The sequence below is a fragment of the Nerophis ophidion genome, linkage group LG07, assembly GCF_033978795.1.
Source record: "Nerophis ophidion isolate RoL-2023_Sa linkage group LG07, RoL_Noph_v1.0, whole genome shotgun sequence".
NCBI classification, from domain to species: domain Eukaryota; kingdom Metazoa; phylum Chordata; class Actinopteri; order Syngnathiformes; family Syngnathidae; genus Nerophis; species Nerophis ophidion.
The window spans coordinates 70,314,103-70,328,665 of record NC_084617.1 but is presented as its reverse complement, the minus strand read 5'-3'; the positions used below and the strand labels follow the sequence as shown (position 1 = coordinate 70,328,665).

Sequence of the window (14,563 nt, the reverse complement as noted above, 5' to 3'; positions counted from 1 at the left end):
GATGGAATTAAAAATGCAATCACAAAATGATGATACAACTCTAACATTTGACAACCAAACAATTAAACAAGGCGACTTAGATTCTTCACACAGCTCATAGGCGTAAGCCAGGGGTGTCCAAAGTGCGGCCCGGGGGGCATTTGCGGTCCGCAGCTAATAGTTTACCAGCCCGCCACACATTCTGCAAAAATTGCCAAATTGATAGTATTGCAAAAATTAAAAAAAAACATTTTAAAAAAGTGGAATGAGGTCAATCAATCAATGTTTATTTATATAGCCCCAAATCACAAATGTCTCAAAGGACTGCACAAATCATTACGACTACAACATCCTCGGAAGAACCCACAAAAGGGCAAGGAAAACTCACACCCAGTGGGCAGGTAGAATTCACATCCAGTGGGACGCCAGTGACAATGCTGACTATGAGAAACCTTGGAGAGGACCTCAGATGTGGGCAACCCCCCCCCTCTAGGGGACCGAAAGAAATGGATGTCGAGCGGGTCTAACATGATACTGTGAAAGTTCAATCCATAGTGGCTCCAACACAGCCGCGAGACTTCAGTTCAAGCGGATCCAAGACAGCAGCGAGAGTCCCGTCCACAGGAAACCATCTCAAGCGGATCGGCAGCGTAGAGACGTCCCCAACCGATACACAGGCGAGCGGTCCATCCTGGGTCCCGACGAGCGGTCCATCCTGGGTCTCGACTCTGGACAGCCAGTACTTCATCCATGGTCATCGGACCGGACCCCCTCCACAAGGGAGGGGGGGACATAGGAAAAAGAAAAGAAGCGGCAGATCAACTGGTCTAAAAAGGAGGTCTATTTAAAGGCTAGAGTATACAGATGAGTTTTAAGGTGAGACTTAAATGCTTCTACTGAGGTAGCATATCAAACTGTTACCGGGAGGGCATTCCAGAGTACTGGAGCCCGAACGGAAAACGCTCTATAGCCCGCAGACTTTTTTTGGGCTCTAAGAATCACTAATAAGCCGGAGTCTTTTGAACGCAGATTTCTTGCCGGGACATACGGTACAATACAATCGGCAAGATAGGCTGGAGCTAGACCGTGTAATGAGGAAAAAGTGGCAATTTTGACACAAAGCTGCCATGCAGGCAGTTTTTATGTTCCTTTTGTTTTTCTATTAAGTGCACTGGCTAAAAAAAACTGCACACACAAGGAATGAAATTAAACAATGGATGTCCGCTAATTTTTTGCAACTTAACGCCAAAAAAACGGAAATGCTGATTATCGGTCCTGCTAGACACCGACCTCTATTTAATAATACAACTTTAACATATGACAACCAAATAATAAAACAAGGTGACTCGGTAAAAAATCTGGGTATTATCTTCGACCCAACTCTCTCCTTTGAGTCACACATTAAAAGCGTTACTAAAACGGCCTTCTTTCATCTCCGTAATATCGCTAAAATTCGCTCCATTCTGTCCACTAAAGACGCCGAGATCATTATCCATGCGTTTGTTATGTCTCGCCTCGATTACTGTAACGTATTATTTTCGGGTCTCCCCATGTCTAGTATTAAAAGATTACAGTTGGTACAAAATGCGGCTGCTAGACTTTTGACAAGAACAAGAAAGTTTGATCACATTACGCCTGTACTGGCTCACCTGCACTGGCTTCCTGTGCACTTAAGATGTGACTTTAAGGTTTTACTACTTACGTATAAAATACTACACGGTCTAGCTCCATCCTATCTTGCCGATTGTATTGTACCATATGTCCCGGCAAGAAATCTGCGTTCAAAGGACTCCGGCTTATTAGTGATTCCCAAAGCCCAAAAAAAGTCTGCGGGCTATAGAGCGTTTTCATTTCGGGCTCCAGTACTCTGGAATGCCCTCCCGGTAACAGTTCGAGATGCCACCTCAGTAGAAGCATTTAAGTCTCACCTTAAAACTCATTTGTATACTCCAGCTTTTAAATAGACTCTCTTTTTAGACCAGTTGATCTGCCGTTTCTTTTCCTTTTCTCCTATGTCCCACTCTCCCAGTATCATGTTAGACCCGCTCGACATCCATTGCTTTCGTCCTCTCCAAGGTTCTCATAGTCATCATTGTGAGTTTTTCCTTGCCCTTATGTGGGCCTACCGAGGATGTCGTAGTGGTCTGTGCAGTCCTTTGAGACACTAGTGATTTGGGGCTATATAAGTAAACATTGATTGATTGATTGATAGTGTGACTGAAACTTGACATTACGCAATGTGGTTTTAGAAATGGATACACATACAATATTGCAGATGATGCCTCATAAAATAAATAAAAAAATGGGACAGCTTGACATCAGAACTGTAATCATAATTAAAGGCCTACTGAAACCCACTACTACCGACCACACAGTCTGATAGTTTATATATCAATGATGAAATATTAACATTGCAACACATGCCAGTACGGCCTTTTTAGTTTACTAAATTACAATTTTAAATTTCCCGCGGACTTTCTTGTTGAAAACGTCGCGGAATGATGACGCTTACGTTGACGCGTGCTTGTGACGTTATTGGTTGGAGCGGACATGTCAGCCCAGCACCACACACGGCCAAAAGTCGTCTCTTTTCATCGCATAATTACACAGTATTTTGGACATCTGTGTTGCTGAATCTTTTGCAATTTGTTCAATTAATAATGGAGACGTCAAAGAAGAATGCTGTAGGTGGATTGCAGCTGTCTTTTTAGCAACCGAGACACAGCCGGTGTTTGTTTGTTGTGAAGCTTTAACACAGAGCGGTCAAGCGAACATGTTTCTCTACGTCAACCAACAAGTCTTTAAATGGGAAAATTGTGATATTAAGTCGGCTCTTACCGGAGACATCAGTGGATTGTGGGACCTCCTCCTTTAGTTGTCAAAAAGGCAGCTGTGATCTTAGCTCCTCGGCTTCTCTCAGAGACACCGGCGTTCACCGCAACCATTCGACTTTGATGTATGACTTTATAATCTCACTAAAAGAATAATAAAACAATAAGCAGATAAGGGATCTTCCAGAATTATCCTAGTAAATGTGTCTAATTACATCTGAAGCAGTCATCTTTTCTTTTTTTTGTGCTTCACTCTGACTTTCCTCATCAACGAATCTTTCATCCTCGCTCAAATTAATAGGGAATTTGTCGCTTTCTCGGTCTGAATAGCTCTTGCTGCTTGAGGCTATGATTGTAAACAATGTTCAGATGTGAGGAGCTCCACAACCCGTGACGTCACGCGCACATCGTCTGCTACTTCCGGTACAGGCAAGGCTTTTTTATTAGCGACCAAAAGTTGCGAACTTTATCGTCGATGTTCTCTACTAAATCCTTTCAGCAAAAATATGGCAATATCGCGAAATGATCAAGTATGACACATAGAATGGACCTGCTATCCCCGTTTAAATAAGAAAATCTCATTTCAGTAGGCCTTTTTTACATTTAGTGTCCCAAATAACAGAAACAAACTGCGGATTGGTAATGAGTGATGTTTTATTAGCCAACAATTCCATGTTGCAAAATGCAATTGTGTCAAACTTTTTAAACTGAGGGCCACATACAGAAAAACTTTAAAGTGCTGAGGCCACACTTAAATCTACTACTCACCCCCAAATCCTCCACACGACACCTCCGCTCCGGACAGGCTAACCTCCTCCAACCTCCGGGGACAAAGCTACGAACAGCGGGAGACCGGGCTTTCTGCTCCGCCGCTCCCGGTCTGTGGAACGCTCTCCCTGACAACCTGAGGGCACCACAGACTGTGAATGCTTTTAAAAAATGCTTGAAAACCCTTCTTTTTAAAAAAGCCTTTTTTATTTTAGATATATGTATACTAGATCTGGCTATTAGGCTGTTCTAGTTTTTAGTTTTATTATCTTTTTATTTGTTTGATACACTTTGGCACTTTGAGGTTGTTTACTCAATGTAAAGTGCTTTTTACAAATAAAATCAAATTGTATTAATATTATTAAATCTATGCAAAAAGGTGCTTAAACGTATTACAACACCAGTCATGAATAAGTAGAAATCTCTTAAAACACATGTTCAAACCTAAAAATATTAAGTTATTTGGCAAATAACATTTTAACGAGTCGTTTGTGCAATACTTTATTTTTAGGAAGTTAAGCAATTGATTCCAGTAGGACATCTTTAATAATTCAAGATGTACAGTAATAATAATCCTATTGTTTTTTCGTAAAAATTTGGCTTTTGGAAGCTTCTGGTTGAATTTTTGACCACTCTTGACAAAATTGGTGCAGTTTGGCTAAATGTGTTGGTTTTCCTCACATGGACTTGTTTCTTCATCATTGTCCACCGGTTTAAGTCAGGACGTTGGGAAAACTATTCTAAAACCTTAATTCTAGCCTGATTTAGCCATTCCTTTAACACTTTTGACGTGTGTTTGGAGTCATTGTCCTGTTGGAACACCCAACTGTGCCCAAGACCCAACCTCCGGGCTGATGATTTTAGGTTGTCCTGAAGAATTTAGAGGTAATCCTCCTTTTTCATTGTCCTATTTACTCTCTGTAAAGCACCAGTTCCATTGGCAGAAAAACAGGCCCACGACATAATACTACCACCACCATGCTTGACGGTAGGTGCGGTGTTCCTGGGATTAAAGGTCTCACCTTTTCTCCTCCAAACCATATTGCTGGGTATTGTGGCCAAACAGCTCAATTTTTGTTTCATCTGACCACAGAACTTTCCTCCAGAAGAAATCAGTTGTAGCGAAAGATCAGCTCCAGGAAAACCGGGTCAAAAGTCTGTCCTCCACCTGAGGAAACACAAAAAAGTGGAATTACAAAAGGCTCAGGGCAAAAGTCAGAGTTAGTGAGCCAAATTCTACTGCAGGCAACGGACGAACTGGCACCGGCTGAGTAGAGATCCAGGGTTTAAGTCTGGTGGTTGATTAGCAACAGGTGGGCTCAGGTGACTGGTAGCACACCTGGAACTAATGACAGGGTAGGACACTTACAGACACCAGAGGAGAGGGGAGTAGGAAAACAAGAGGACAAAAAAAAAGCAGGAGAACTGCCCTCATGACATAAAGAATATTTCAGTTGTCTTTATCCTTCTTTGTAGGGACATTGCTGATTGTCATGTCATGTTTGGATGTACTTTGTGGACGCCATCTTTGCTCCACAGTAAGTCTTTGCTGTCGTCCAGCATTCTGTTTTTTGTTTACTTTGTAGTCAGTTTTAGTTTCGTTCTGCATAGCCTTCCCTGAGCTTCAATGCCTTTTTTTAGGGGCACTTGCCCTTTGTTTATTTTTGGTTTAAGCACTAGATACCTTTTTACCTGCACACTGCCTCCCGCTTACAGACACCAGAGGAGAGGGGAGTAGAAAAACAAAAGGACAAAAAAAAAGCATGAAAACTGCCCTCATGACATCAGGAACATTTCAGTTGTCTTTATCCTTCTTTGTAGGGACGTTGCTGATTGTCATGTCATGTTTGGATGTACTTTGTGGACGCCGTCTTTGCTCCACAGTAAGTCTTTGCTGTCGTCCAGCATTCTGTTTTTTGTTTACTTTGTAATCAGTTTTAGTTTGGTTCTGCATAGCCTTCCCTGAGATTCAATGCCTTTTCTTAGGGGCACTCGCCCTTTGTTTATTTTTGGTTTAAGCACTAGATACCTTTTTACCTGCACACTGCCTCCCGCTGTTCCCGACATCTACAAAGCTATTAGCTACCGGCAGCCACCTACTGATATGGAAGAGTATTACATGTAGGGTTGTGCGATATATCGATATACTCGGTATATCGATATACTCGATATATCGCGGGTTTGTCTGTGTGCGATATAGAAAATGACTATATCGTGATATTTGAGTGTATGTTCTCTCTCACTCTTTGTTGTCTCTCCTTCTCACAGACAGCAAGCGCACCTTCTTACATACGTCACATACGTGTACGCCCTCGCGGAGCAGAGAGTTAGCAGCATGGGTAACGTTAGCTGTGATGCTAGTGGAGCCGTGCGAGTGGTGATACGAGAGAAAGAATTCGGTGCGAATCTGGTAACGAAGGACGAATTAATCCCCAAGAAAAACAGCAAGGGGTCCGTCGTCTGGCGGTGGTTTGGCTTCAAGCGGGAATATGTCGAACGGACAACCGTAATTTGTCGAGTGTGGGGCAAATGCGTTGCTACAAAATGTAGCATTACTGCTAATATGTAGCATCATTTGAAAAGTCACCCGCTGGAGAATGAAGAGTGATTACTCCGCATGTCAACATCTACATTCGGAGACGTTGACATGCCGAGGCAAACATTTCCAGATCAACACCGTATGAAAAAATTAGTAAACAACAAAAGGAGATAATGTCTACAGGAACCTACCACATAGCGAAGGACGAACACTATTTGATTTCCTATTATGCAGCTCATTTTTATTTGACAGTTATTGAAATATCTTGTGTGACATCATGCACAAAAATACACTTTATTTGTTTTAAACTATTGTAGTGGAGTTCTGTACAAAAGTGCACTTTAATTTAGTGTTTTAATATGTCATCTTAGTGACATCATGCACAAACGTGCACTTTGTTTTAAACTATTGTAGTGGCGTTCTGTACAAAAGTGCACTTTAATTCAGTGTTGTTTTAATGTCATCTTAGTGACATCATGCACAAAAGTGCACTAATAGCTTGTTTTAAAATGTCTCTGACAATCTTGCACTTTCTGTTTTGGAAATGACATGAATGTTTGTGCCACTGCTTAATAACTGTTTAATAAATACAGTTTTGGTCAATTGACTTAGTTGTGATTTCCTTCTCTGCATGAAAGTTTAAAATGAGCATATATTAATGCAGTATGAAGAAGAATGTTTTAATGTAGACACATAGAATCATCATACTGCTGTGATTATATGCATCAAGTCTTCATTCAAGGCTAAGGCAAAATATCGAGATATATATCAAGTATCGCGATATGGCGCAGAAATATCGAGATAATGAAAAAAGGTGATATCGCCCAGCCCTAGGTGCCACCTACTGGTATGGAAGAGTATTACACGGTTACTCTTGCCAATCGTTAGATAGCATCGACACACAACAACAACAACACAGCATTTGCAAATAATCTCCCACCGCACACCAATTAGAATCAGAATCAGGCGTACTTTATTAATCCCTGAGGGGAAATTAAAATTTTGGGTACAATCCAATTCAAGATCAGACACTATAGGGAGACAGAACAGGATCGCTGATGGGGTCTGCCAATTTCCGGCATCCCTGACAAAAAAGGTGAGATACAGTTAAACAAGTGTGGGGGGGTGGCGAAAAACAAAGTATCAGTCTAAGCATGGGCCCCTGGGGAGGGGGTCCAGACTGAGGCCAAGGGAAAAAAGCAACTCATAGCCCTAGCACACATCCCTCTTACATGTGTGTAAGAGGGAAACTTATACTTTACCTGTATACTCTAGACCAGGGGTGCCCATTACGTCGATCGCGATCGACTGGTCGATCTCGGAGGGTGTGTCAGTCGATCTCAAGCCAGGCATAAAAAATAGACATAAAAATGAGCAATCATCAATCATACCAAGACTTCACTTTCGTCAGTTGTTTGACTTCCCTCTTCCCAGCCACTTCGTCTAGCTCTTCCCGGGGGATCCCGAGGCGTTCCCAGGCCAGCCGGGAGACATAGTCTTCCCAACGTGTCCTGGGTCTTCCCCGGTTGGACGTGCCCTAAACACCTCCCTAGGGAGGCGTTCGGGTGGCATCCTGACCAGATGCCCGAACCACCTCATCTGGCTCCTCTCCATGTGGAGGAGCAGCGGCTTTACTTTGAGTTCCTCCCGGATGGCAGAGCTTCTCACCCTATCTCTAAGGGAGAGCCCCGCCACACGGCGGAGGAAACTCATTTCGGCCGCTTGTACCCGTGATCTTATCCTTTCGGTCATGACCCAAAGCTCATGACCATAGGTGAGGGTGGGAACGTAGATCGACCGGTAAATTGAGAGCTTTGCCTTCCGGCTCAGCTCCTTCTTCACCACAACGGATCGGTACAACGTCCGCATTACTGAAGACGCCGCACCGATCCGCCTGTCGATCTCACGATCCACTCTTCCCCCACTCGTGAACAAGACTCCTAGGTACTTGAACTCCTCCACTTGGGGCAGGGTCTCCTCCCCAACCCGGGGATTGCACTCCACCCTTTTCCGGGAGAGAACCATGGACTCGGATTGGGAGGTGCTGATTCTCATTCCGGTCGCTTCACACTCGGCTGCGAACCGATCTAGTGAGAGCAGAAGATCCCGGCCAGATGAAGCCAACAGGACTACATCGTCTGCAAAAAGCAGAGACCTAATCGCGCGGCCACCGAAACGGAACCCCTCAATGACTTGACTGCGCCTATAAATTCTATCTATCTATATGCGGTCCTCTCCAAGGTTTCTCATAGTCGTCATTGTCACTATCACCGACGTCCCACTGGAGTGAGTTTTCCTTGCCTTTATGTGGGCTCTACCGAGCATGTCGTCGTGGTTTGTGCAGCCCTTTGACACACTGATGATTTAGGGCTATATACATAGATAAACATTGATTGATTTATTGAAACATCAAAGAAAACAAAGGACATTAAAGGGGAACATTATCACAATTTCAAAAGGGTTAAAAACAATAAAAATCAGTTCCCAGTGGCTTGTTTTATTTTTCAAAGTTTTTTTTCAAAATTTTACACCTTCTGGAATATCCCTAAAAAAAGCTTTAAAGTTCTTGATTTTCGCTATGTGCGATGCGACTATCCATTTCCCTGTGACGTCATACAGGGCTGCCAATACAAACAACATGGCGGTTACCACAGCAAGATATAGCGACATTAGCTCGGATTCAGACTCGGATTTCAGCGGCTTAAGCGATTCAACAGATTACGCATGTATTGAAACAGATGGTCGGAGTATGGAAGCAGATAGCGAAAACGAAATTGAAGAAGAAATTGAAGCTATTGACGCTATTCGGCCATAGCATGGGTGTACCTAATGAAGTGGCCCATAGCATGGCTGCCTTATTAGCATCGCCGGTAAAATGTGCGGACCAAACGATCAGGACTTTCGCATCTTGTGACACTGGAGCAACTTAAATCCGTCGATTGGTAAGTGTTTGTTTCGCATTAAATGTGGGTATCTAGTTTGAAATGTACTTACAGCTAGCCTAAATAGCATGCTAGCATCGATTAGCGTAGCATGTATATTAGTACATTTTATTTATAAAGCGCTTTTCACAGATAAAATCACAAAGCGCTGTACAAAACATAGGTGAAGTAAAACAACAATTCAATTTAAAACAGGGGCAACATCATAAAAAGGATACAAAGTGGATAACAAATGATGGTTAAACGATGCATTAACTGAAAGCTTTACTAAATTTAGAAGTTTTCATTGTTTCCCTAAAAGTTTCAATACAGTCAAGATCACTGAGGGACTGGTTAAAATTGTCCCAGAGTCTGGGAGCTATAGCCTGGAATGCCAGGTCTCCACAGGTTTTAAAACGAGTTTTTGGGATGTTTAGAAGACCCTGGCTTGAAGACCCTGAAGAGCAAGGGCAAAACATGTATGTCATGCCCAGGACACACAATATTATGTCCTGGGCATGACGTTAAAGTGCATCCGGCAGTGGAGGCTCCTCTATGGGGTCCTGGAGCACTAGGAGGTTAACCCCTTTACTACTGTTACCCCAGGTGGCTCTTGGCAAAGGCCTAGTACCTGACTGCCCCTTAGCCAGGGATACAGTGAAGACCTCAACGGCGGAGCAGGCGGAATACGGTAGATTTAAGAACTACCACAACGACTGCGATGGCGAAGAAGGCTGCAGCAGAAAAGGGTCCCCAGTCGTCTTGGACTTCATGCCACTGGACCCTGACCCGATTCTGTCAAGGATCGTGTGGTGACCGTCTGTGCACCAGTCTCTCCACATAAAATGTTAGCATCGATTAGCTGGCAGTCATGCCGCGACCAAATATGTCTGATTAGCACATAAGTCAACAACATCAACAAAACTCACCTTTGTGATTTCGTTGACTTAATGGTTGCAAATGCATCTGCAGGTTATCCATACATCTCTGTGCCATGTCCGTCTTAGCATGGCCGGTCAAATGTGAAGACGGCGTGGCGCAGTGGGAGAGTGGCCGTGCGCAACCCGAGGGTCCCTGGTTCAAATCCCACCTAGTACCAACCTCGTCACGTCCGTTGTGTCCTGAGCAAGACACTTCACCCTTGCTCCTGATGGGTGCTGGTTGGCGCCTTGCATGGCAGCTCCCTCCATCAGTGTGTGAACGTGTGTGTGAATGGGTAAATGTGGAAGTAGTGTCAAAGCGCTTTGAGTACCTTGAAGGTAGAAAAGCGCTATACAAGTACAACCCATTTATCATTTAAGACACTTTGGTACATTCAATGGGGGTCTGGCGGCAGATTTCTTGCCAGTGGTGCAACTTGAATCCCTCCCTGTTCGTGTTGTTACACCATCCGACAACACACCGACGAGGCATGATGTCTCCAAGGTTCCAACAAATAGTCGAAAAAACGGAACATAACAGAGCTGAGACCCGGTGTTTGTAATGTCCATCCATCCATTTTCTACCGCTTATTCCCTTTCGGGGTCGCGGGGGGCGCTGGCGCCTATCTCAGCTTCAATCGGGCGGAAGGCAGGGTACACCCTGGACAAGTCGCCACCTCATCGCAGGGCCAACACAGATTGACAGACAACATTCACACACTAGGGCCAATTCAGTGTTGCCAATCAACTTATCCCCAGGTGCATGTCTTTGGAAGTGGGAGGAAGCCGGAGTACCCGGAGGGAACCCACGCATTCACGGGGAGAACATGCAAACTCCACACAGGTGTTTGTAATGTGAAAATGAAAATGGCGGGTGTGTTCTGACATAATCGCTACAAGACCGATAAACAGAAAGGCGTTTAATTCCCCAAAATTCACCCATTTGGGGCGGTATAGCTCGGTTGGTAGAGTGGCCGTGCCAGCAACTTGAGGGTTTCAGGTTCGATTCCCGCTTCCGCCATCCTAGTCACTGCCGTTGTGTCCTTGGGCAAGACACTTTACCCACGTTGCTCCCAGTGCCACCCACACTGGTTTAAATGTAACTTAGATATTGGGTTTCACTATGTAAAGCGCTTTGAGTCACTAGAGAAAAGCGCTATATAAACATAATTCACTATATAAACATAATTCACATTTAGAGTTCGGAAATCGGTTAAAAAAACACATGGTCTTTTTTCTGCAACATCAAGGTATATATTGACGCTTGCATAGGTTTGGTGATAATGTTCCCCTTTGCACTGGTTCAATTAAAAAAAAAAAATACGACGTGCTGAAAATGGCCCCCCGGCTACATGTTGGACACCCCTGGCCTATCAAGACTCGCTCCCTTCCTCGTTTTTTTTTTGTGTTTCCCTGGTCCGGGGTCAGGTGACCAGGCTCGTCCAATCAGGCTCGTCCACATGCAGCAAAGTCGGAGCCGCGCTTTGATAAAAGCAGGCTGTCAGTGACGCAATGGCCCCACTGAGAGCGACGCCACGGTGAGGGGGGGACTCGGCATCACACGCAGGCAGACATCAGGCACCGTGTCCGCGAATGCAGCCCCGCACGCAGGACGCCGCAGTCGACAGCATCCCACCATTTTTGGACCTACGCGGACGCTAGAGAGTCACCTTCATCCCGGCGGCGAACCAGGAGAACATTTAGGCTCACCGAAAACAAGCCGTGGTTGCCGGAGAACCGCACAAGGACACACACGTTCGTAACTCAATCTTCCATTATTTCCTCCCCCCCTTCCACCTCCACCACCACCGGGCGGCTGTCTTCGAAGGAAGCCGACCGAGCTGCACCTGAGGCGGGCGTGAAGTGCGGGAAGGAGAGCCGTCCTAGTCAGCCATGGAGAACTCTCACACCAAGAGTGTGGAAGAAGTTTACGGCTATTTCTGCGTCAACGAGAGCACGGGACTCTCCCTGGACGAGGTGAAACGGCAGCGGGAGAAATGGGGCCTGAACGGTACGACACTCGGAACTTCTGTATACTCTGACGCGGCTGCCTTTGACTTCGATAATGTCGGTTAAAAGTCATGGCGGTGACGTCATCGCGGCGACCTCGAGGACTTCCCGCCTCTTTACGTACTAGTCCAATGGCGTCCAAAGTGCGGCCCGCGGGTGATTTTTTTTAACGACCCTAAGCACATTGATTTGATTGATTGATACTTTTATTAGTAGATTGCACAGTACAGTACATATTCCGTACAATTGACCACTAAATGGTAACACCCGAATAAGTTTTTCAACTTGTTTAAGTCGGGGTCCACGTTAATCAATTCTTGGTACAAATATATACTATCCACATAATACAGTCATCACACAAGTTAATCATCATAGTATGTACATTGAATTATTTACATTATTTACAATCCGGGGGGTGGGATGAGGAGCTTTGGTTGATATCAGAACTTCAGTCATCAACAATTGCATCAACAGAGAAATATGGACATTGAAAGAGTGTAGGTCTTATTTAGTAGGATATGTACAGCCAGCAGAGAACATAGTGAGTTCACATAGCATAAGAACAAGTATATACATTACAAGTACATTTGAGTTGTTTATAATCCGGGGAGATGGGATGTGAATGGAGGAGGGTATTAGTAAAGTCTTGAAGTTGCCTGGAGGTGTTGTTTTAGAGCGGTTTTGAAGGAATATAGAGATGCACTTACTTTTATACCTGTTGGGAGTGCATTCCACATTGATGTGGCATAGAAAGAGAATGAGTTAAGACCTTTGTTAAATCGAAATCTGGGTTTAACGTGGTTTGTGGAGCTCCCCCTGGTGTTGTGGTTATGGCGGTCATTTACGTTAAGGAAGTAATTTGACATGTACTTCGGTATCAAGGAGGTGTAGCGGATTTTATAGACCAGGCTCGGTGCAAGTTGTTTTACTCTGTCCTCCACCCTGAGCCAGCCCACTTTGAAGAAGTGGGTTGGATTGAGGTGTGATCTGGGGTGGAGGTCTAAAAGTAACCGGATTAGTTTATTCTGGGATGTTTGGAGTCTAGATTTGAGGGTTTTGGAGGTGCTGGGGTACCAGGAGGTGCAAGCGTAATCGAAGAAGGGTGGAATGAGAGTTCCCGCTAGAATCCTCAAGGTGCTTTTGTAGACCAGAGAGGAGATTCTGTAGAGGAATCTCGTTCTTTGGTTGACCTTTTTGATCACCTTGGTTGCCATTTTATCACAGGAAAGATTAGCCTCTAGAATGGAACCTAGGTAGGTGATCTCATCCTTCCTGGTGATAGCAATGTCACCCATTCTAAAATAGTGGTTCTTAACTTTGTTGGAGGTACTGAACCCCGCCAGGTTCATATGCGCATTCGTGAAAAATAAAATGTATATATTTTTTTCAAATTCAAGATAAAGTTATGTTTTTGGTATGTCAGAATGGGGGGGGGGTCGTTCTCCCAGGAAGGCAGACATACTACTCAAAACATGGCGTTCAGGTAAAAACATGATTTAATTTTAACTAAAAAAAAAAAAGCTACAAACAAAAAGCACTCGCTGCGTAGGCACAACTTGGGAAAAGAGACAAAACTAACAGTTTACCAAACTATGAACATAATGCATGTGATGTTTGATGTTTCCCTCTTACACACATGTAAGAGGGATGTGTAGTATGGCTATGAGTCGTTGTTTTTTTTTTTTTTTTTCCCCTTGGCCTCAGTCTACACCCCCTCTCCAGGGCCCAGGCTAAGACCATCCATCCATCCATTTTCTACCGCTTATTCCCTTTTTTGGGGTCGCGGGGGGCGCTGGCGCCTATCTCAGCTACAATCGGGCGGAAGGCGGGGTACACCCTGGACAAGTCGCCACCTCATCGCAGGGCCAACACAGATAGACAGACAACATTCACACTCACATTCACACACTAGGCTAAGACCGATTTTCATTTTTATTTTATTTTAATCTTCTATTCTTTTCTCCCATCCCCCCCCACCTGTTTACCTGTATGTCATCTTTTTTGTAAGGGGCGCTGGAAGCCGGCAGACCCGTCAGCGATCCTGTTCTGTCTGCCTGTAATGTTTGTCTGATCTTGAATGGGATTGTGCTGAAAATTGTAATTTTCCTGACGGAATAAATAAAGTACTATCTAATCTAATCTAATCAAATAACACTTACTATGGTTAAAGTTGTTAGTGAGGTTATCAATAGAGCCCACATACTTTGGGAATGGTGCCATTACCGAGGGCAGTAGGTCAGCAAGAGTTGTCGTTGTGGCAGTATTAATGTTGCGGCTGCTATAGCAGTTATTATTATTATTATTAGTTTGACGAACATGCGTCTGAACCTCGAATTTTATAAGGTAATGATCGGACAATACTTTAGTATACGGTAGTATCGTAACTTTGGAAACGGTGATACCCCTTACAAGCACTAGGTCTATCGTATTACCTTTGCGATGCGTGCTGTGTTGGATCTGCTTTGGACTGGACTCTCGCGACTGTGTTGGATCCATTATGGATTGAACTTTCACAGTATCATGTTAGACCCGCTCGACATCCATTGCTTTCCTCCTCTCCAAGGTTCTCATAGTCATCATTTTCACCGACGTCCC

At 44.3% G+C, this 14,563-nt stretch overlaps 2 protein-coding genes and 1 long non-coding RNA gene across 3 annotated transcripts in view; 2 read left to right on the top strand and 1 right to left on the bottom strand.

Moving 5' to 3' along the window:
- Positions 1–6,911, top strand: part of ift81 (intraflagellar transport 81 homolog) — a 79,120-nt gene extending 72,209 nt beyond the window's left edge. The window contains exon 19 of the mRNA XM_061907018.1: positions 5,847–6,911. The gene's annotated coding sequence lies outside the window, so the exon portion shown is untranslated. The remainder of the gene's footprint in view (positions 1–5,846) is intronic.
- On the bottom strand, positions 3,447–4,976 carry LOC133556762 (uncharacterized). The gene is made up of 2 exons (XR_009807588.1): positions 4,601–4,976; positions 3,447–3,714 (listed from the first exon to the last, which is right to left on the bottom strand). It is a non-coding gene; the product is annotated as an uncharacterized LOC133556762 (long non-coding RNA).
- Positions 6,912–11,459: 4,548 nt separating the features above from the next.
- Positions 11,460–14,563, top strand: part of atp2a2a (ATPase sarcoplasmic/endoplasmic reticulum Ca2+ transporting 2a) — a 98,698-nt gene continuing 95,594 nt past the window's right edge. Inside the window, exon 1 of the mRNA XM_061907016.1 lies at positions 11,460–11,969. Coding sequence (XP_061763000.1) covers positions 11,852–11,969 — 118 coding nt within the window. The 5' untranslated portion in view covers positions 11,460–11,851. The remainder of the gene's footprint in view (positions 11,970–14,563) is intronic.